We start from the raw sequence: 24541 nt of genomic DNA, 5'->3' as shown, positions 1-24541 counted from the left end.
ATATGCATATTATATTATATATATTACAGTAACTCTACTTTAACTAAAGATGTTTTTATTCAGCTTTGATTTGTTGAAATCACAAAAATTTGATCAAAGAAAATGTGAAAGCACAATGCTTAACAAAGACGTAATGATGTGTGTGTGTGTGTGTGTGTGTGTGTGTTCAAGGAAAACGTTTGCGGTGCAGCAGATGTCAAAATAACTGACAGGAAGTTGAAGGCTGCAAAAGAACAGGCTGTAAGCCAGTAAGAGGCGTAGAAATAGAAATCTTTACAACGTGAGAACTAACTCAGCAACAGGTCCCCAGGTTCTGACCGGAGGTTCTTGGAGAACGCTGGCTCTACTGTCAGCCCAGCCAGGTGGCTGAGGTCATTCTCAGAGATGACCCTTTGTGCTGTGAACAGTGACAGGTTTGAATTGACCGTCAGTTTAGTCAGGGCCAGAGGTCAGCTGTCATGGTCATCCAACACTGACTCTATTTACCACAGCAGACGACCAGCACTGGGTCCAGAAGCTGAGGGTTCCCAAGCAGGGAATTATGGGACCATGGTCAGTCACTGCAACAACACACAGCTGTTAGGAGTTGGATTTGATTGACAGCTCTGTACTGTGTTTGAGACAGGAGGTGATAAGAAGAGAAGCATATGATGATGAGATGATGACGTCCCCATCACTGATGTACTCTCCTCAGATTAACACATAGAGATTCATATCAAACCTGAACAAAAAACTAAACTTATATTGCAGACATTGTACCTGGGCACATTAACCGGGACAGTTCGTTCTGTAATGTTGCTTTGATAGGTGACTGAACTTTTGAACTCGGTTCTTTGAATGAAGTGGAAGATTGGTTCTATATTTGACCGTTAGAGGGCGCTACATACCCATCAGTAGAAATCTCAATCCGTCTCAATTTTTGCCTTCAATTTCAAGTACTTGGAAATCCCTCTCTTATAGTTTAAATAAACAAATGAAAAGTCAACACATAACAATGTCCCATTAATGAAAAACAATATTCAAGTTTCACTACTGTGTGTGAATTATACTTTATTGCATGTGTGGTCTGGGAGCTACTATTCTAATGACCAGGCTAAAGTGATCTGCCTGAACTTAGATATATATATATTTACTTACAGAAGTTGGGAAAGAATGTAGTGACCTCCCTTTGTAACCTTTGACCTTGTTTGCCTGTTTGGGCCTTTTATCTGTAATGCTCTCCATAGATACAAACAATGTCAAGTAGTTATAAACAACTACACCAAGCTATCATTCCAACTCAGTCCTAATAAACCACGAACATCATGTTTGAATGTTAATAAATAAATAAAACCAACTAGTTTTAGGTTTACTTCAGTCTGTTGTTGTAATTTCTTTTGAATGTTTTTCAAGAATAACATTTTATTTGTCGAGTAAAAACCTGCACCTGTTGCTCGGTGGATTTAGAAGAAACCACGGATGTGAAGAATGATCATATGCAGTGACAAAATACAAAGTCTGTCTTGTTTCTAACTGACATGAATAATTACTTCACACTTAGCTGGGCTGGACAGGCAGAGTGGATACACTCTGGCATGGTTCACATTTACATGCCACTTTGGCGTTTTCCAGTCAACGCGGAGCCAAAGACAACGAGCTGATGTTTACTGGGACTCTGACCGACAGCCACAGCTGGCCTGTGGTTGAAACACATAGGGAAAATGACAGTGGACTTAAAGTTCCACCCTGTAGTCTGTACTGTAATACTTTGGTGTAATTTGTCATTTTCATCTTTTCTACCAGTGCTACCAGAAGGCAACGGTGACGCTACATCTAGTATCTGTTTACATCTAGAATCACGTCTGTCTCACGAGGAGGAAGTGGCTACATCTAAAGTGTCACCAAAACAGAAAACTGAACTGTGTACTTGTTGTTTCACCAACAGGTCTACTCTGACTGTGCATCGTGGTAAATTTGTAGCTTAGCCTGCTAGCACATTAGCTGCTGGTAATGGCTCATGTCAACAAGCTTGGCGTGGCCAAAACATGATGAACTGTGTGCATGGAGTTAACATGTTCCCTTCATTGGCCTTCCTTGTGTTCTGTGTGTGCTAGATTTCCTAGTGGTGATAATTAAATTACACTTGTGAGCTAATATAGCATATATGTCATAAACTAGGATATTGCCTCTGCACAAGAATAAGTATTTTCATTTGTGTACTTGCCAATACTGGGTAAAAATACAAATATTTATTTAGGTTGGATCTTTTGGTCATTTTGCAATTACGTGGAAGCCAGAGGCACTTAGGTGTCACAGCTCTGTGGGTGGAGAGGTGACTTTCAGTATGTGTGTGTAGGGGTCGGGGGGCTCAAGCCAGACCACAGTGACGACTGTCGGAAATGTTTACAGACAGTTTAATTTTCTCCCTACAAACAGAAGGCTCTTTCAGTCTTAACAAGAATCAACTTGAAGTTTTTGTATTATGAACACAGCCAGTTGAACAGAAAGTGAGCAGAGCTTTTAGACCGACGGCGCAATTGAAAACATTGACTTCTGCCTTTATTCAAAAAAAGTGTCACTTTGTTTGTTTGCTTGAAAATAACAATAATTATTATTATTATTATTAAGTCCTTGACTGAGGAAATTTAAAATGTGAGTGTTTGCAACTGACACTGGCTGCCACAGGTGGCGCCATTACGTACGACGTTGCAATTCACAAGCTGCCACACAAGAGGCATGTGGTTCCTTTGGGAATCGAACCCAGGACTCTGTTCTCTGCTTGAGAGGCAGGCATGCTAAATGCTGCGCTATGGAACTACTTCAAGGCTGCCCCCAGGTGGGCAAAACGAGCAGTGTTTGCATTTTGTTAAGATGTGACATTAGAGTGATCGGTACTGGGCGTGTCAGTGTTTTAATAACTCGCTCGTGTCCTAAGAGAACACCTTGGATAGTGATTATCATGTGTTGTGCACTTTTATTTAAGCATTGCCATATGAACAAAAGTGCAACGACATTTTAATTCCAAAAAGGGTCAACTTCTACTTCTTAATCCCATGTTGTCATCCTCTCCTGTGGCCACTATACATCCCGGTGTTTTGCAGGGCTGCAGGCATCCTGAGAATGCCTGACATGGAGTTTGGCCAGGCTGTACCACATACCTGCAGCACAGAATGGCAGGGCTTTAGTGGAAATGTGGTGCATGTGCCACTCAGCAGCCCCATCTGATGCTGGCTAAGTGGCTTTAGACATGAGCACTAATCCACACAGTGTTGAGAAGTCTCAGTCTCTGTCTTCTCTACGCTGATGGCTCTGCTGCAGGCAGCCAACCCTGTCTTAGCTTCAGACAGAAGGTCAACATGATTGTGTTTTTTCCTGGTTTTGTGTCTGGTTTCGTATTTACTTCTGCAAAGTAAACATGAAACCAGGAATATCTGTAAGTCAATATTTGTGCAAACCACAGCGGAAGTGAACGGAGACAATGCTGATTAATAAGACTAAAAACTAAAAAAAAACTACAATTTGTGCGTAAACCCAACGTATAGACGTCAAATATACACAAACACACTCATGCGTGTGCACAAGCTCACATGCGCACTTTTCGACAGTCCGTCCATTCAGCGTGATAACTTGGGCTGTTTTTGTAACAAAACAAGGCTTAATCCTAAATTCAGGGAACTGTGAATGTGCCTCAACAAATGGCAGACAAATGAGAAGGATTAACCAAGGCCTGTGAAAGAGTGAAAGGTTTGCCATTGATCTACGGTGGTCCCGTTCTCTTTCAGGGCCACTCGGTTTGAAAACCCTACTGAGTAAGAGCATACAGGACCACTCCAGAGCCCCGTAGGCCACTGAGAGACGCACACCAGCCACAATTAGTCTTAGCAGCTGTAATGGCAATTCAATAAGCGCTTTAAAACTGTGCCTTAGTCCGACTGCCCCCCACCCCCACCCCAAGTCCACCCCCTCCCACTCAGTTTCATCTACATACATAAGATTGGTATTATGAGTGGCAAGGGGGGGCTCTTTTTTTTTCTTTCCCACCCACCACAGTTCTTTTCAGTCAATCTGAGAGAAAATGACCACACAGGGTTTCAAAGGTTCTGGAGGCTGTGGTTTGTTGTCGCTGAAGCAGCGTGACTTGTGCCCCTGCAGATTGTAGCGAAGGCCCTCGAAATGAGCCTCTGGTATTACTTTTATTCTGACACTCAGCTGCTAATTTTCTTTTTTAAAATAATAACTTAAAACACAAACACCTGCCCTGTGATCTGTGATCTGAGCATCTTATTTTTTAACAATTTTTTCACTTCAGTTGTGAGGACTAAAGGACTGTTGTGGAACCCACAGGGTGATTTTTTTTTTTTTCTGACAGACACTAGCAACAACATAGTTGCATGAGTCATTGCTTTAGCCCTTTGCTTACACGGATCAGATCAAACACAGCCGTGGACACCTGTGCTCATGACATCAACACATTCTAGCAGCAGAAGGGCTGACAAAGTCTTCTGAGCGGCTGTCAATTCCATTCTCCTGGGTTGTGTTTGTGAGGTTCCCTGTTGCAGAGTTTCGGTTTTTCTTTTTGCCCCCGTGATCAAAGGCCTACGTTTTTGATCAAGACTTCCAAAGGTTCCCTATTGTACTGCTGGCAAGCGCACTGACAGGACAGTGATTGACCAATGGTAATTACAGCTCCCATTTAGTGTCCTTGGAGCTGGCAACAGCAGCCGGGAAGAAAGAAAAGATTCTTGGATGGGTAAAAGAGGCGAGAGGAGAGATGCATAGTAGAGACGGAGGACACGGTGATAGAGAGGGAGGTCCGCCGTGAGCACAGGCGGAAAATGGGATTACTCTGAGGGTCTGCATGTTAAGATACGTCTGTCTGGAAAAGGAAAACTAAATATAAAAGATACTCTAAAATGGGAAAATAAAATACAGATTATTGTGCTCTTATTTTATTTACTAATCTTATTCAAATGAGGATTTAAGTTTTGTGAGGAATCTCACGTTTTTATTATCAAAGTGCTCCCACATAGTAAAATTAAAGACTAAAATGTCACAATCTTTTAATTTTAATCATAAAAGGTTAAATAAAATGCATCAAAACTTTAGATTATTAATGAAACACTCTGGTTTTGTGTCATTTGGAGGTCGAATGCAGTGTGACTCCATGCCATTCTTCCCAGACATGTACCTCGTCACGGTAATCTCACATTATGACACACTCAGAGGCCGGCCTTTATTCACCCCTCACAGCTACTATTCATCATCGTCATCCTTTCTGTTCAGTACAAGAGCCCAGTGGACGGCCTGTCTGTGGGTAAACCACCTTGATGCTCTATACCAGGTCACAACTGGAAACCCCTTCAGCTGGGAGGTCCACCACATTAACAGCTCCTGGATCCAGAGTTTTTCATGTACGTATATGTTAATGTCTGATGAGCACTAATAGAAATGTTGCCATTAGTTATTGTCAGAGCCACACCATAAAAACGGTCGAATCTAATTCCCATGTATTTAGTGGTTATACAAAAAATACATGAGAACCACAGCTCTAATTTATCAACCATATTTATGTGTTTTTTACACTTAGCGCGGACCAAGGCACTCAATTCTTTTCACTTATTTGGAATTTGAAGGTGGAGTTGTTTACAGATTTACACACAGTTTTTAATTACAGGCTTAAAACACCAAATGACAATTTGTCCACAAATGTGTTGTTTCCCGGTACTCCCCTCATACATGATGGACTCGAATACAACTGTGTTTAATATTAAACAGTCGGATGATAATAACAATAAAAAACAACAACAACAACAGTAACTGTGAACTCAAACAGTTAAAGAGTATAAATGTTTTAAATATATTAAATGCTCTATTAGCAACAGATCTGGCTAACATCCCAGCAACGTGTTAGCAAAAATGTAGTATAAACTACACACATAATTGATGATACTACTTCTGTGTTGGTACCTTCTCTGTACTGTAAGGCAGTGGTTCCCCAGGTGGGGGGACGGGCCTGCCCTAATGGGGAGGGGGAGGGCACAGCAAGGCAAAAAAAATGTTTGGGAACCACTGCTGCAATGCATAACTGAAATAATAATTACTGAAGTACTAATTTATACCTTGAGGAATATCAACTCAATGAATCCATCCAACAGATACCGTAGTATTTAAGTATCATTTTAAGTAGCTCATATGACTGTGACATAATTTTAAAATGACATATTTTGCTGCGTTGCCTCTTTATTGTCAGTCCTCTTTCCTCAACCATAATCTTGTTTTCCCCATTTCCTTTGGAAAAGGACTCAGTTCTTTATAATGTCGGTCAAACTAGCAACTGTTGCCTTCAGTATCAAGAAACAGTGCTCCCAAGTGTGTACTTAGCACCCTCTACAGGCCAGGAAGGGGGCGCTATACACCCTAATAATTGAACAAAACTGTATATTAGCCTTTGACGTCATACTGTTGTCGCGGTGAGGATTATGCTACTGCCTGTAATCCTTCCACTAATATTGTAAACCAATATTGTTAACATGGTAAATGTAAGTAGTGTGTTACTGAAGTTGAACGCTGCAACTTTAATCTAGTAACTATGTTGAATATTGTTTTGTTTTTTTAAGAAGACTTGTTGACCAATTGTTTTAATCTACTTACAATGACCTATATTTAAAAAAACAACAACAACACTTTAGCATGCAACGCAGACCGAGGTGGACACTGTACACAGAAATACGCTACTGGATGTACTGAAGGACGTTGACACACACTGAGGAAAATAATTTAAATGTACATATTATACTAACTCTACTAATGTTACGGACCGTGACAAATGTACATTTATGTGACAGAAGTGTGGAGATCACGGTCACATCAACACTATTGTAGGTGAACTGCTCTGCTGCCAGTCGGAGTTCATACTGTAAGGATGCTAGGACGGGAGCATAGGCAGGAAGTGTGTGGACGGGTGTCTTCGTCGAGCCTTGTGACCTCGTCGGGGCTTCCCACGCCCGTTCAGTGAAACAAACATCTGCCTGCCGCCGTGCTTCCACCTGATGGAGGCGTAGGTGTTGTAGCCATTTTCCTCAATGCGTTCCTTGAACTTGCAGCTTGGATTGTACTTCACCTGCGTTAGGAAGAAGAGACCAGGGCTTACTTTTGCTCACAAAATTGAAAAACCAATGAGGGTGTGTCTGAGAGCTATATGTGATTGTCCCTGCAATCCCTCTTAATCCAAATGTAAAAAGCCAAACGCTACATTTCATTGTTTTGTTTTTTTGTACCATGTTCCACTACAAATACAGGTTAATACTCCAAAGCTCACTTTTCAAAGCAACGCTGACTTTGTTCTTTGGACAGTGGAATAAGCCAACTGAAGCTGCAGGTATCATCAGCCAAGATGATTGATAGTTACTTGGCTCCTCCCCTAAACTCTCTCTCTAGGATTTCAAGGATTTCCCTTCCCCTGAATAGAAGTCAACCCTTTTAGGAACCCCAATTTGTCCCCTATGTGCTTGATATAATAATAATAATAATAATAATAATAATAATAATAATGTTGCATACACACCGATCCAAAAAGTGTGCCTTTCTTGGACATAGCTAAGTACAACCCGGTGCTGACAGATTTGATGGCAACAACTCCCACACTGACTGATCGGATTTCCATCAGGCCTGGAAAAGAAAAGAAAGACAAGGGTCACTCTCCGAATCTTAGATCAGACCAGTGTTTACCAACCTTTTTTAATCCATCCAACATATTTGACATGAGTTTATTAAACAAGCACGTGAAGTAAAATATAATGATCTTTCAGTTTCAATTTACTCACATTTTACTCAGTCAGTGTGAAACCTGGGCCTGTTTAGTTGAACACGATACTGATATACTCAGAAATTGAAGAAAGACACACACAAAGATCTACTTGGGTCGTTTTTTGTTTTTATAGACACCGCTGTCACCTAGTGGAACAGTACTGTTCTGCCTTTTACTGTTACATAGATGAACAAAAAAACGATTTGCAGTAAATAATCATTTTTTAGACCAATTAAGTGTAATAGGATACTGTACTTTTAAGATACATATATACCTGATAATCTCATCGTGCACTCTTGTGCCACAGCAGTGGTTGGGAATCACTGGGTTAGACAGATACCGTTAGGAGTATACTAACAGGTCGACTTTCTGAGTAGCTTTATAGTGTACATACTCCTATCTTAAATCATGCCATTCAGAAATAGAAAAATAGTTTAAGAAAAAAATACAGATATGTTCCAGACATAAATCTCCAAATGTTATGTTTATGGCGTTTACAAAGGAACACATGACCTTCTTCCACAGCTTTCTTCTTGAATCCCATGAAAAGGTTTTCAAGCTGCTGCGCTAATTGTCTCCTCTGGGCACAGACTGAAAAAAGTCTCATGTTGCTCTCTCTCTCACTTCATATGTTTTTTTCATCACATAAAAAGGGTAGTGATGGAAAAAACATCCACATTATTATACTGTATATATGTTATTTTGTAATTTTGCTATAAAATCTAACACATATGCTGCTAATGACGCCTTTTTAATTGACATGTTGTGTTATAAAATCTAACACATATGCTGCTAATAACGCCTTTTTAATTGACATTGATGTCCAGTATGTTGACATCAGCGAAGATTGAATTTTCTCCCTGTATTCAATTTCCTTTCTCCTCCACTGGTGTCGCTCACTGAAAACCCAGAGTAATTCTACACAGTAAATTATTAGCCATACGAGGCTTGGCTGTGCTAACCGCTAACTTTTGAAAAGTCTGGGAACCACTACATGACTAGGCTAGCATTAGATTGTGTTCCAAGGGAAGTTTCCGTTACCATAGTTTTCCACAACATTTGCAATATTGCATCCCATCCAAACTGTTGGTATAATTACATGTACCGTTACTGTATAAATATTTAATGTACAATATATTAAGTAAGTGTAAGTATATTAGATTTTTGTTATTTTTATTTATATTTAATTAATATAATTTTACAAAAAATATCCTTAACATGTAGTGTTTGTGTATTTTTTAATTTTTTTTTATTTTAACTGGGTCGGCTTGAACGCCCTCACAGGCCGGTTTTGGCCCGCGGGCCTCATGTTTGACACCCCATGGTCTAAACATTACCTTCCGTGTTTACAAAAGTGACCTCTTCTAGTCTAGTGAAAAAGTACAAAGAGTTGGAAACTGTAAAGACAGGTCAGGAAAGATAAACAACCACAAACTCCTGTCGGACGTCTTTCTTCTCTGACATGAGTGTGTAAATGAAACCTCCTCGCATCCTGAGCTGCAGCTGCAGCTAAGACGGGAATTCCTCTGTGAGGTACATCTAGGTACCAACCCAGCTGCACCCCCATCATTCCTCCATTGCCTCTGATCCCATGAGGAAACGTTAACACTTTGATGGCAGTCCTTTTTTATGAACTGTGTTTACTAACACTGTGTCTACCACGGTGTCACCTGGAGCGTGCAAGGGACTCATAAGCAATTAGCCTTGGCTTGAGAGGAGATTGGAGCACTGCAAGGGTTTATGGGGGATTAGTCCAGGCCTATGAAAACCACTGGTGCCTGAAAGTGGTGCCAGCAGTAATTGGCATTTTTTGTGGCGTCAAGTATGTGTTGGGAAAAAAAAAATACTAGGACACATCTGAAACATTGCTAGTGGGTATCATCACTAACATTATAGCCTTAGAAGAAATAAAAATGGACTGGTTCAAACTAATCTCACAACTCTACGTTTTTAAAGTTTACACTGATCTCTAGTCGTTTTTGCACCATTGTGTTTTTTTACTACCACCATGCTGATTTCTAAAAGAAATATTACTATCTATCTATCTATCTATCTATCTATCTATCTATCTATCTATCTATCCATCCAGCCATCTATCTATCCATCCATCCATCTATCTAAAGGCAATATTTATGAAACAAATATAATAATAAAACAACACATTTTGTTCCTGTTCTGCACCTTGTTTGAATCAAACATGGCAGCGTTGCAACCAGCACCAAACCGGCACCAAAGATCCATAAACTCAGGATTTTTACATAGTCCACAGATAACACTTGGGCTCTGGACGCTTGACCACACATCTATAAAGACCAGCTCGATCCAAAACCCACAGTAGGCCCTTTGAAAAGTCACTCCATTGTGCTGAAAGCCTGGGAAATCAGAGTAAGGTATAGGTTTAAGAGAGCTTTCTTACCAGCTAAAATACAGAGGACACCTTGGACTGGAAGGAAGGCTTAATGTTGGACTTACAACCCAATCCTCTGCATCTGTAATGCACACACGGAGACCTGTAGTCCGTTCGTCCTGTCCCGACTCTGATTATGGACAACAACTTAAAACCATTTTAAATTCATGTCATTTTTTAAGGCGAGGTAGGACCAAAGTTGAACCAATGTGTGTGGAACCTTTAAACAATATCAGGATTAGACAAGTAACTGAGACAAATTAACTCCTTGTTCTTGTGGCGCTTTAGAAACAGAAGGTCACTTCTTCAGCGCTTTTTGCGAAGCAAGTGTCAATTGATGGCCCGTTGAGCTCGTTAAAAAGGTACTCCTGGCTTCCCACTTGCATTTGGAAGGATCTCTTAACCTTTAACATGTTTTGGCTGGGACTGTCAATAAGCTCAAGCTGCTATTACAAGCAAATCCTGCTCTATAGATGTCTAGTCAACTGTGGACTTGCCATTTATTTATACTCAATGGGATTTTTAAAAGCATAGAAGAAGTCTTTTTCTTTTTTTCTTTCGCTTTTTACTTTCTTTTCTTTCCTTCCCCCATTTTTTGGACGGTAGCCCATCGTCAGATCATTCAAGCCTTTTCTGACCTTGAAAAAAAGGGAAGAAAGGACAGAGGGAGACACTCTCACGGGGTTCTCTTTTGTCAGATACATAGTGTGCAGCGGGGGAGGGAGTGAACCCAGGGTGACGGTGCTAGTTATGAGACAGGGGTGTAGGGTGGCGGAGGGACACTTTCCAATCCGTCCTCTTTCTTTGTCACTCACCTGGGGTATGGAGAGTTAGATGCCATCTTGTTATGACTAAGCATTTTTACCAGAGCTCCTAAAAGAAAGAAAACCCTAAAGAACATATTTAATAGAAGTTTGGGAGTAAGATTAGATTTTCTTGAACCACTTTTTGTTCCTTCTTCCAAGTAAATTTCGGGTTGTCCCATTGAGGAGCCCTCTATGGCTCAGTGCTCGACTAGAGCAGAGCCTGGGAATCTCTGGGCTCCCGCTGTTTCCCTGCCCCTGATTGACATACCTTTTCAATTATTTCACAGTTTGCTTGCTTTTTAAATGAAGAGGACCTTGTTGTTTTCTTCCTTTTGCCCTCCTTTTCAAAATTCAACCTTTTCATGTTGGGTCTACGCTGCCGGGCCTAATGGCTGTGACCAGCACCTTTGATCTGCTGTGACCCCCTTGAAGGGTCTGGTGCTGGACGATGCAGCCGTCTGTGTGTATCAGCGCAGACAAAGGCTGCATCACTCACTACGGCTTTAAACACCTTGGGATATTACCATGACAACAGGCTCGAGCAAAAGGCCTTCACAGGTAGTGTTGGATTGAAACTTGCACAGTAACCCTACATCATACGGTGAAATGCCAATTCACGTAGTCAGCAAAGACCGGCCAACTTGGCCAACTTGTTCTGTGTCCTACTGGAATTCTGGCCAATTAGTGCAAGTTACCAATAATAATAATAATAATAATAATAATAATAATAATAATAATAAGTATTATTATTATTATTACTGGTTGAAACAATAACTTTCAACCAGCCTTCTAACTTCCAATACCAAGTATTTATTTATTTTTTGTTAAATACCAGTGTCCAAAAACACAGTCGAGTAAAACTCATAAAGTGATGCAGTACAGGCAGTGAGTCATTTAATAGACAATAAAATAAACCGTGACATGGACTTAGGGCAGAGGACACGGTTTATGTCCTGGCAACAAACTGTGATTGTGTGCTTCACCGTGTGGATGCTAATAAAATCAAAACAATATCAGGAGCTACTTCGCTACCGTTACAGTGGCTGTGGAAACAAAATGACCAAATCTGTCTCAACAATGAGCTGGCAGAAACATGAGGCTGGTTTTGTTTCCCAAAAAAACGTTTTACTCCTAATGTTGGAAACACATATCGACCGGTGGGGAGGATTGGACACTGTGAGTCTGATATATTTATCACACGCTCCTGTGTCTGTGAGGTCTCATTTCAGTGAGCCACTGATATGAAAGCTGATCTCTAATTGCTGAGGAATATGACAGTCCCTCTGAGCGCACATGAATTATTAATGCGGCAGTGCTGCCTTTCAGCCCCTGCATATTTTTATAGTATAGTAATTTTATTTTATGTTGTCAAAAATAAGATAAACATTTTTACTTGATAAACAGCAGCAGTGGTTCCCAAACTTTTTCAGCAACTTTTTTTTCTGCAAATACACTCACAAATCAGTGCATTGTTTCACTGTGACAAACAAGAATAGGAAATGAATTGTCCTTACTGTTCCTCTCACGGTGACTCCACATCCCCTGGGTTTACCTGCCACACACCTTTGGAACCACTGAGCTACAGCATTTTCTTACATGCCCTGTGTGAGGCCTATATGTTCTTGATTGATCTTGCATCTATCTAATATGATAACTTTATATATATATATATATTTCTGCTGTGTATTTCTCCAAACTAGACCATTAACATTTACATTTATGCACTTAGCATTTTCTGAAGCAAATTAACATTAGCAAGCATGTGGTTCCTCTCTGCTCTCGTGCTAACCGCTACACTACGGTTACCACAGAAATACAGTGCTAATGTACTCCACAGGCTAAATACACCTGTAGGTCCACAGCAATGATACAACTTTTGGTAAAGTTATACTATAGGTCATTAGGAAACTGTGTTTCCCAATCGCTGCAGCTTCATTTTGTGGCTTTATCAACACGTTGCTATTGTCATCAACTGATGAGGTCACATTAAACATCTGTATTATCCTACAGAAGCCATGGAACAACAATATGATTCCTGATGATGCTGCTGTAATTAAAAAAAAAAAACAATTCTAAAAACTGTTCTGTTCTGTGACATTGACTCTGTAGTCTGTCACCGACATCAGCTTTAGTTTTAATACTTCAACAAAAGGTCTTTTAAATTGTTGCTTATCGGTAAATTGTAAATGTAAAAAGATTGTTTTGGGAAAGAGAACCTAAAAATGTTATCAACATTTTTTTTATTTCCAGTGTCAGAATTCTCCATCTACTCCTCACTCATTCTGGTTTTTTTTTTTTATTTATTTTTAGTAGCCGACGTCTGTAAACTATAAATACAACTTAACTTTTGTAAACCAACACAGTATCAGAGAATATATAAATACAAAGAGAGAGAGCCCATATCTGATGTCGTGTTGTTACAGCCGTAGCTGAGACGCCGTTTGATTCCAGGTCATATAATCACTTGCTGCATGCGAACAAGACAGATGTTACTATCTATGTCTATGCAGGTCTCCTTTTATGTGTCTCAAAAAAAAAGAACACCAGATAAGACAGACAAAAAGACGAGACAAAAAGATTGTTTCCTGTCGTCACGTCACCTGCTGTTTGTACATGACATGCAAATCTCCAGAGGGAGGAGAGCAGAGATGACACCGATAAGACTTTTCCTGTCCTGTCACTCTAAGGTAAACAGAAAAGTAGTTCAATTGTATTATACTTTACAGATGTTTAAGCATCTGTCCATTACGTTCTCTTTTGTTTCATTCAACCTTGAATCGGCTAAAGAAATCAACATGGAAGAACACACGGCCCAGGACATTTACGGCACCGCACAGTTTGAAATAGGTCGATAAATGAACGATTACACAGAGAAGTTGTCCATGGCTTGGTAACCAGCAGGTTTTCTCTCCTGTAACTCCTAGACTGAGCCACGATGGGAGGTGCAAACTAGGGACAATATTCTCAGCAAGTCCTTTTTGATCCATTGAACAGGCAACACGGCGGTGATGATCTGCTGAAAACTGACTCCCACTCCACCTCAGCCTCAGCCCCAGCCGCGAGGGGTGACATTCTCTCTCACACAATCCAGAGGCCGGTCCTTTTTCACGACTCACACTCGGCCCTGTTACCCCACCCTTTCATGCGTGGCTGCTGGGAGAAGCACTCCAGGGATTAGCCTAGTTAGGTCTTTCAAAGGCCATTAGAGCAAATTACAGGTATCCTGTTACCACTGCACTGGGACAGGCCAGGTGAGGGGCGCAGAGGCCAGGCGGGAGAGCAGGGGTCAGCTTGGGACAAAAAGACAGGGCCACCCTGGGCCCCACTCTATCGGAGTGTCTCCTTGGCTCCACAAACTGGCAGACCAGCATCTATGAATGGCTCACTTGATGGAACCTCGGAGACATTGTCTCACCACTGTAACTTTAGCCTTTTTTTTCTCAGTGCCCCCTCATACCCTTACCCTCCCTATCCAGCTTTTCTTATATTTCAATTGAAGTTTTTTTTTTTTTAAAGAATATATTTTGCATCAACGGTAAATGCCTTTACCTGATATGCTACACAAACGCTCTCTCAGGTGAAAATATATTTTTATAATTTTTTATCAGAGATACTGTAGAAACGGCAACAGCGCTAAACTGTGCTCTGACAATGAGGCTGCAGGCAGCGGCAGGCTGATGCTCTTGTATGATAATGTCAGGGAGATGCTCGCAGGGAGTTGCACATCCTGCCATTTTCTCTGAACAACGGTCGCCGTTGCCCACACAGAAATGCCTCACGGCCCCTTGTTCACACACATACATGTCTCTATACCAACCCGAGGATGACAATCTGGTCCGAGGGATGGGGAAGTGTTTCATTAGCCAATTACTGTTTGAAGATAAAGCTTGCTTTCCCACAGTCCGCTAGACGGGGGGTCAAATGTGACCAATTACCCCCCGTCCCCCACTCCCATGCCCTCAAAGGACAGATTATTATGTCTGATTTATCCCCAGACAGACTCAGTCCAGAATCAGATCTACTCCCCTGAGTCAATTTTGACATTGTTACGCTGACATTTTTACTACGATACTAACAGTTTGTGAATGTCAAAAACTGAGAAGAAGAATTCATTAAGGACAGTTAAAAAAAAACAAGTAAACAACAGTCATCACTGAACCCCCGGTCATCTCTGCTGTGATTGTTTGTAATGATACAACCATTTATTAGCTACTTCAGGATACTCAATCAAGGAGCAACGGCCATCTGCTGATGAAACCCACAAATTCACAGGCATGTCAGGGGGGCGGCGGGGGGGGGTACCTGTATGTAACACTAGAAAACAATCTGAAGTGTTTGGTGGAGGTCTGCTGCAGGGGGGGGGGCGGCAGGGGGGGCTAAGGCAGCCCGTCTGCTCGTCGGCATTTGTGTTGTAAAAAAGTGGCTGCAATTGTACAGACTCCGAAGCCTTTCTTCTTTAATCAAGGCAGAAGAGCAGGGAGGGCAAACTGCCTTCTAATCATCCGTCACATCCTTAACAAGTGAACATGGAGTTATCAGAGGCTTCACAGATCTGTCCACTGAGAGCTCGTGACTCATTGCTTCTGCACTTTCCGGTACTTTTGTGCCATGGGAAGTGTGGTTAGGACCCACATTAGACTGTGGTCGTACCGCAGCATGTCGGCTGTGTGGTGTGTCAGCTGTGGCTGGTTTAGATGGCTATCCAAACAAAACGAAAAGACACAAATGCCAGAAAAAAATACAGACTTTATCTGTTTCCCTTATTGATAAGATATAAAAATATGCTTTTATAAAAGGGCATATTTGATTCAAAACGTGTGTCACATAAAAACAATGATGATTAGACTGGGAAAAAAGACCTCTGTTTGAAGGCAAAAAGACAAAAATTAAAATTAAAAAATTAACCAGGCCATTCACTAGAAGGCTTCAGGGTGTGACAAGAAATCTCTTGTATGTTAAGGTCAGAGCTGCTGCAGAATGCACATGACCTTTGGCCCCACACATTAAAACACACACACAGTCTTCCACTGCATCTAAAATTAGTCCTTGAGATTGTATCATGCAGAGAGGAAATCATACATCACTGTGTTGGAATGCCTGAAACATCTGAGACATACTGGATGACCGTGAACTGTGGTCATGTGAGTCCAAGGCCTATAGGGGGCAGACTATATGAGTAATATCTGTGATATCATGCAGGCTGTTGTTAACATCTGGAAATCATATGTTGGTGCATCAGTGATCCAGGGGATCTGTGTATGTGTTGTTAGCATGTGCTAGCACATAGCTCGTTACTGTAGCAAGTTCGCACCACACTGCAAAATAGATTTTTATTTTAAGAGTCACATTTTACCAAGGCTAGGCTAACCCTGCTAACAAAATCGGCCTTGGAGATTCAATTCAAATGATTCTTTGTGAGATTATCCAAGTTCCTCAGCTTTTAAACCACTTGGTGTTTTAAGAGGCCGCTGCTAAAAAAAAAACCTCATGTTTGTGTATGAGGTCTGGTTTGTGAGGACACAGGATGTTTCCTCTGGCCTGAACCTGCCCTACATTTGCATAATTAAAATGAGATGGTAATATGGAGGTGAAAGAAGGCAGAAGGGCAAAATCAGGGGCATGTCAGAGCTGTCAGTGGCTCTACTGGTCAAAGGGTTTTGGCCCTTAATCCAATCCACTGCAGGAGAGCAGACGTGGTAATGGAGAAGCAAAGAGAGGGGTGGGGGGGTCACAGAGAGGGAGAGAGGATGAGACTGAGCGAGTGTGAGAGAAAGAGAAGAAGTGGATAAAAAAATATAGTTACATTTAAACACTGAAATGTGTGGTCTAAGGTTAAAGATTAACATTTGACAAGCTGATATTTTCAAATTATTTGTTTGTTGGTTTAAAGGTACAACAAACCAGTATAATTACAGCACTTCTACATCCCACGCACAAAATTAAATTTGCTACATTTTCATGTCGTAAAAGAGCCCTGAATAGTAACAGATACAGTATAATACAAATTTAGTTGACAAAAGAACAACAGGGGACCTACATAGATAGAATGGCATGACTTTGGAACTCATTCTGTACATTGTTGACATCTACACAGTGACCTGTACTGACCTCAGTAATTCAATTATAAGTCTGTTATTGTTAAAACTCTGGTGATTTTATGTCCGGAAACGTGCAGTAATCACATGACTGATAAGAAGATGACGGCGGTCGCTATGACACTTTGGAGTGATGTATAATAACACCTATTTTCACTGCACTTGACTGTTATGACTTGACTGCTTCACAGCTATTTTCACTGCACTTGACTGTTATGATTTGACTGCTTCAAAGTTAATATTTAGTCCTTGGTTGTGTCAGGCACATCGAGGAGTTGGCATATGGAAGCAAGAGGGAGAGACAATCCTGGGAAATCTTACGTGCCTCTGCGGCTTATAAACTCACAAGAGAAAGCCACAGTGTTACTCTACCGTGAAAGACGGCGCTATCTCTTATTTTACTGCTTTTAATGTTTCCTTTATGACCCAGACGGGCGGGGACGTCTGCCTTGCAGGCAACAGGTGCATTATGTTCCACCAATTATTGCTTTGTAGTCCCGCTCTTCTGGTGAGATTAAAGTGGTTAAAGTTGAACACCTTTAAATTCATGTGACTCTTGTCACCGAACTAAGGCTGTGTTTGAGCTTGACAAGACGTTCATTCTTCCCTGTACGTACAGCAGGGGTCCTATTTCACATCCGTGCTTCCCAGCCAAAAAAACTAAATGCCTTCCAAGGACCTGAAGTCAGTCTGCAGACAGACGAGGGACTTTACTGAAGCTATAGAAACCAAACTATATGTCTTGGCTGTACTACGGCTGGGGGAAATGTGTTTCTTCTGTGTTGATTATGTCAGCTCTTGCTGATATATGCATGTGCATGAGCAGAATTTGGCAGCTGCTCCTGTGGACAACTTTATGTTGGCACCTGCTTTCAAACATGGGAATACACACTGGTAACAGAGCGGCCGACCAAATCCGAGGCAAATTAAAGGGCCGACACGTTGGCGTTGATGATGTTCAATGCAATGAGGTGTTAGACACATCATTCCAACTGTACTTCTTAGGTACAGACTCAATATTATCATGCTTGTAATTTATATATATATATATTTTTTTCTACTAAACTCTGTTGGTGGAAATATTAGATGTATATTTTGTGGCATTTTGACCTGATGTTTTAGTTGATATTATCCAGAGGGGAAACCTTTCATGAAGCCTAATGCGCAACGGGAAACTTTCCAGCTCTTCCAGCCTCTGTACAGAGGCTGGCACGCCCAAGCTCTTCTTCTAGCCTCATTAACATGTGTGTTCTTCCGACCCACAACACCAGAGCTGCTTCAGCCAGGTGCTTCCCTCCACAGCCCCTCCAGCCTTAGTGCAGATGATCCAGGCACACAACACCATCTGCGCTTTAGCAAAAAATGAGTCATGGTGATGATGTAGAAAGTCCTGGACGGAATAAATGTGCCCAGATCATTGAATGGCAAACAATGCAGCTAAGACATGTAGTAATGTCTGTCATTTTCTCATTTTAAAGAGAACATGCGACCGTATGACCTTAAATATATATATATATATATATAGTACTGTGCAATATTTTTTAGGCTGGAATTTCATATCCATATGGATTATTTATCTATCTATCTATCTATCTATCTATCTATCTATCTATCTATCTATCTATCTATCTATCTATCTATCTATCTATCTGTCTATCTTCAGCAGCATCACTTCAAGCAAGTGGCATCCTTAGCTTTTATCAAGCTAGCTCGCTCTAACAATAAAGCATATATTGGTTGACTTTGAAATGACAATGTGCCATTAACTGAGCAATAACCACTGGGACAGGTGTGTGTGTGTCTCAAATAGCTTTTCATTTATGTAGTGGACATTTTACTACTCTCAAGACACAAATATGTCACAGATGTTGGTGTTTATGTATGTTAACAACAAGCATGTGATGTGAACAATTAACTACCTTTTAACAGTCTCACAAAAAGACAGGACAGAAAAGCTAATTAATGTTTACATCTGTCTGAAACCTGTTCATTAAAATACGTCGGCGAGACTAAAGCAGCAGTAAATATGTGTCTCCATCTGCTCTCAGGGCTAGTCGATGGATCAGTGGCTCTTGTTGGTCTGTCAAACAGGGAAAGTCAGTTATTGATCTATAAATGATGCTTTCTAGTCCTTCAACTAGCAAGTTGTTTTAGATAAAAGTCACTGGACACTGAATACAACATGATCACATACTCCCTCAGTAGCAGCATGCTATCAGGCTAGAACCTCCACCATCTCATCAACCATTAAAAACAATGAAAGGTACTTTTATAGAGTAGATGTGCAAATACCCCAGTGAAGTGTTTCTGTGAAAAGTATCCAGTCACTGTCTAGTTATAGCATGTGTTGTCCTTTAAAAGTCAATTGTAGATGAGCTTCAACAGTAAATAAACAGGTCAGTCAGTTGCTCATTTTTAATGCACTTTGGAGGAGATTAATGTAACTAAAACTGAGGTATAGACACACATGGATAGAAAAAGGAAAGATTTCCTGCTGCACTTGTACTTTAAGAGAGGAACAGTCAACTCTTTGCTAATCCATCCATTAGCTCACCTGTAAATGATGTGGACCTTTTTCCCATGTGATTTAGTCTGCACACAGGCTGGTAATAAACAATTCAACAATTCAACAAATGCCCCTGTTCGTTTACATTCAAACTATTTACTTTTTCTTCCATTTTTAGCAAAGTTTAAAAAGGTCAACATTTTCAAATATCTGAACGATAGAGGTGATGGGGGTCAGAAAACTCGCATCTCATGATGTAATGAACCAAAGGGATGTTGGGTAAACACAGCACAACCCACAGCTGTAGAAGGAGGATCAGAGCTGCTCCGCTAGCACTACCTTCAGGGCACTGACACACTGGTGCGGTGGTGACCTTATTTCCCAATGTTGAATTGGCTGTCACTACTACTTGGAGGCCATTCAAGTGTTTGATGCCCTCAGCCACACACCCAACATTTTACAGCCTTCCCTTTAAAATTACTTGAAAAATTGCCGTGGCTCAAAGTGCAGTAAAGAAAATAAATGTGGTGCCAGGCTAATGTGCACCGGCAGAATGGAAATAAAAAATTAAAGCTTAGGAATTAAACCTCGAATTAACACAGAAAAAAAAAACACTCTGTACTATTTTATTAATATTTCTCTCTCTCATCCACACTACTCTCTAATGTTTGCTGTTGCAGTTGATTGTGAAAATATTGCTGGGTGTGCCTGCACAGCTGTTTCACTGAAGAAATGTCTAATTAGCAGACTGTGACCGATGACCGGGACAGGATATGATGCATACCTGCCTCCTGAGCTTTTGTAAACATTTGGTTGTGTTTTTCCTCTCACTCACTTTCTACTCCGTCCAGGTCAAATGGAAAACATGTCAAGGCCCACTCCTTCAAACTACTGTACTGTTTCTTTATGTGGAGGTCAGGGTATTTTTAGCCACGGCAGGTCAAATAGTTTACAATTATAGGTGAATGTAAAAACAAGGGGCACGTGGCTTTTACACTGTGGTTTATGGCCCGGTCATTGTTCTATAGCTTTGACTGGTTTTTCCTTAGGTCTGACTGACAGGAACAGAAAATTTGATCCTTGAATGAAACACAGTTTCCTTGGAGCTCAGTTCCAAACACACATTGGAAATTGACCTTTCTTTTGCTTCCGACAGTTTTATATTGTGTCATCCGAACACCACCAGGAGAAAACCTTAATGAATCATACGCAGTATTGATTTCACTCTGCTCTGACGACTGATTTCCCATGAACTCTTTCTTTCTGACAAAACTACACTTGTTTGAGTACAATTTGCATTTTTCATCTCTCTCCCTTCTACTCCTTCCAGCCCTGTCATCCCTATAAGTCAGCGTTCCCCCTCGTGCCTCTTCCCTCAGCTGTTCCATGCCCTCGCTCCACTGGGATTGATACAATATTTTCCATCCTCAATTAGCAGAGAGTCTGTTGACTAAATCCAACTGTTTTTGCACCTGAGAGGGAGTTGGGAGTCGGGGTCGGAAAAACTGAGTGTCGTGGAGGTGAGGGCTGTGGCACGGCCGTAGAACTCTGTCGACAAGAGTGGAAGGGCAACACGGAGGTTCAAGGAGGGGTTGCTTTCGCTACCACACAATAATTGTGGACGCTGTATTCAAGTTGAGGACAGTGTGTGTGCTCACACTTGCTCTCTACAGTTCTGGGTTTGCGCCTGGCTACAGGAAAGGCTCCAGAAATCTTTAGGCTAGTATTTTACATTACTGCAAATGTAATTTCAAGTATTTATAGAACTGTATCAACTTCCTGTATATGATAATGCCATCAAATATCACCAGCAGTGATCTTGTTATTAAATATGTACCACTTCCTGCATGTTCATGTCATATAATCAGCATCAATAAATTGTGTCTGGGTATACATGATAAATGTAACACAAGCCCCACAGACAAAGAGGAAAAAAACTAAACAGAGAAGAAAAAACTGCCATGGATACTGGTCTGACACCAAGAATTGAGATATACACACAAATATTTCCTTTCACCTAAGCAAGGGGTGCTTAGGGGTATCNTATCAAGGTTAAACAAATTAGCATCAGGTTAACTGTCGGGTACTTCTTTGTAAAGCAGTAATATTGCTACAGTACTTTTCAGTTGCTGCACTACTGCCATCATGTAAAAGGACAAATGGTTTCTGCTGCTCTTAGTGCATTTTATTCGTTGTTAAAAAATACATATAAAATTGCTCTTTTGGTGCTAAAGGTTGCAGAGCCCTGACATAGGCACTTGCGAGGATAATGGCTGAAGTGTATGTGATAATGTTATGTACAGAAATTGCAGTCAGAGCTGCTGCAGCCACGTAATGTGATCTAAGATCCCTTGTGTTTAGGCCAAAGACCTGCACTCATTCAATGCTTTAGTGCAGTGTTTCCCAAACTTTTTTTAAAAGTCACAAACCTTCGCGACCCAAGTCAATAGACATTAATCGTAAACTACTGGGAAACATGATGTGAGACAACCCCAAAAAAAACTCTTACGCCCCCCCTGAGGGTCGCAACCCAGTCTTTGGAAACCAATGCTTTAGAGCAACGTTACACACTGAAAATTATCATTTTAAATATTAAACAATATTTTATACCTCTGTCTGTAATTATACTCATGTTTGTGGGTTTTTTTTTTCAGTTGCCTAATCCTGCCAAATTAACAAATGTCATCTATTCTGCAACCTGGGACCAAAGGAGGCTGTGGGATCAGCTCAACAGGGCTGACAGCTAGACACAGCAGCTGCTCCTGCCTCCAGTAGCTGGAAAAAATCTGACTCACCCACAAGTATAAAAAAGCATTAATGACAAACACATAAATATTACAGTCAAGTCATAAACTGCGATCCAGTCAGACATGCAATGACTAATGGAGAGAGGTCGTGGATCAGAGTCTGTTTTTCTGACCTGGTCAAAGAGTCTAAAAGGTATCCATTTATAGTCACACCCAGGAGGCCAGAAACCTGGCTTTATCTGTATCTGTTGAACTTTGTGGTAAACAATGCCACTGTACACTGTGGGAAACGTCCTGTCAGAGGAGCTGCAGGTGGTCCTTGGTAATCCAACAAGGGATTTACTGTACTGCAATGTGTCAAGTTGTTACGAAAGAGATGGAATACTGAAGTTTTCAAAGCATTTACTACCAGTAGGTTTATGCTCAAACCTTATACTAAAATAGGTCCACTGGCATTAATAAGTTTTGACAAGTTAACCCCCAATCAAACTGGATCTCTTTTCCACCACCAGTATGGAACACCAACTGATAGCCAACGTCTTTCCTCGGCTCAGCTTTTTTGTAAACTCCGTGCTGAATGTCCCACGAGGAACCTAAATCCACACTGGTGTATTCCCTTCTTACCTAGCAACACATCCCCACGGTCTAAACACAACAAGAATAGCTCAGCAGAACTACAACCTCAGGGTATCCCAATGAACCGCTATAAAAGTCAAGAGATAAGAAAGGCCGGCTGTAACAATAAAAGTGAAAACGTCACGGGCTATCTCTGACATGTGACAAACAGGAGTTCTTCTCTGGCTGTGCCAGCTACTTACTGTCGGCATAGTTTTTCCTCCGAGTGCCGTCCACCTTGCCCGTCTTGTCAATGCAAAGGAAGAACTTGTTGGCAGAGTAAAGCCGCCGCAGCCGGACATCGCCCTCTAGGTGGTTGTAACTGCGAGTGTGCCTTTCCAAAGTCCATGAGCAGTTGATGCCACTTGCAAGCACCTGAAAGGGTTCATGCCCTACCCCAGGAGGACAGGCTCCCGTTGCAGTGCCAGTGGTGACCAGAAGCAGAATGAGACATGCCAGGCACAGGGAGAGTGGACTCAGCAGGGGCAGATGTTGCCTGGAGGAGGCTGCAGAAAAGATGGTGCCAAAAGCAGGTTCAGCACAGAGGTGAGCCACGGATGGGGGCCATCTGCACATGGTGGGTCAGACTCCCAAGGTGCACCTTGTGTACGCTGTAGTCATGCTGCTGCTGATGAGATGTCCCACCGGAGGGATGACAGGAGAGGGGGGAGTCCTGAAGATGGACGAGAGGGAAACGTCCCCTCAGAGCAGATCCTCTGGATGTTGTCGTTCTGGACCTGGAGCAGTCCTCTCTACAGCGGCACACCGGTGACTCCAACTATCATCTTCAGTCTTGTTGGTCAGTGAGTCCAGCTCTGACATGAAGTGATGCAACTGATGAATCCACCAATAAGAGGTCCTCGTTGGTCCCACTTCTTGACTTGCCACTGCTGCTAATTGGTTTGTGTATGTTAAGTATGTAAAGAGTGTGTATGGCCAGAGAGTGTGTGCACCTTGCAACTGGATAGTAACATGGTGCCTGACTGAGCTGCTGGCCTGTGCCCGAGTAGTTGAATTAGGACTGGTGACTGACTGCGTGTCTGTGCGTGCGTGCGTGCGTGCGTGTGTGTCTGAGATTGGAACTAGGAGAGAGAAAGAGAGAGACGGGTGAGTTGGTATGGGAGAGAGACAGTGAAAGATAGTGAGATAGAGAGAGTGGGAGAAAAAAGAGAGAGAGGGAGACAGAGGGAGCGTGTAACGTGTCTGTGTGTCAGTAAGTGTGTGTCAGCAAGCATGAAGCAGTCAGCTAATGGCCTTGCACTCTGCTGTGTGCAGCAAGTGAGCCAGTCCTCTCCTATTTTATCCTGGGCAGGGCCAGCATCGGAGGGGTTGAAAGCAGAGTTCTGGAGATGGCGGGGGCAGGGGTGGGGCGGGGGGGCAGGGGGGGGGCGGAGGGGCAGTGGGGTGAGGTGGGGCTGACTCATTTAGAAATGTTTCCTTTTGGTGACCACGCAGAAAAGTATATTCTTTAAGAAACTGTCCTGCTGTTCTCTTACCTTTCTTCCCCATGATCCCCAATCCAGTCAGTGCGTGACCCCCTGTTGTCTCCACTGTGAGGTGCAATTTTAAAGTAGTTTTC

General features: G+C 41.8%; 1 protein-coding gene across 1 annotated transcript; it reads right to left on the bottom strand.

Moving 5' to 3' along the window:
* Nucleotides 1–6904: 6904 nt before the first annotated feature.
* On the bottom strand, nucleotides 6905–24471 carry fgf22 (fibroblast growth factor 22). The gene is made up of 4 exons (XM_008338560.3): nucleotides 24459–24471; nucleotides 23166–23468; nucleotides 7544–7647; nucleotides 6905–7099 (listed from the first exon to the last, which is right to left on the bottom strand). Exons 1-4 carry the CDS (start codon nucleotides 24469–24471, stop codon nucleotides 6905–6907), a joined length of 615 nt encoding a protein of 204 aa, XP_008336782.2.
* Nucleotides 24472–24541: the final 70 nt, after the last annotated feature.

This window comes from Cynoglossus semilaevis, chromosome 2, assembly GCF_000523025.1.
Source record: "Cynoglossus semilaevis isolate Cse_v1.0 chromosome 2, Cse_v1.0, whole genome shotgun sequence".
NCBI classification, from domain to species: Eukaryota; Metazoa; Chordata; class Actinopteri; order Pleuronectiformes; family Cynoglossidae; genus Cynoglossus; species Cynoglossus semilaevis.
This window is presented reverse-complemented; position numbering and strand designations above follow the sequence as displayed.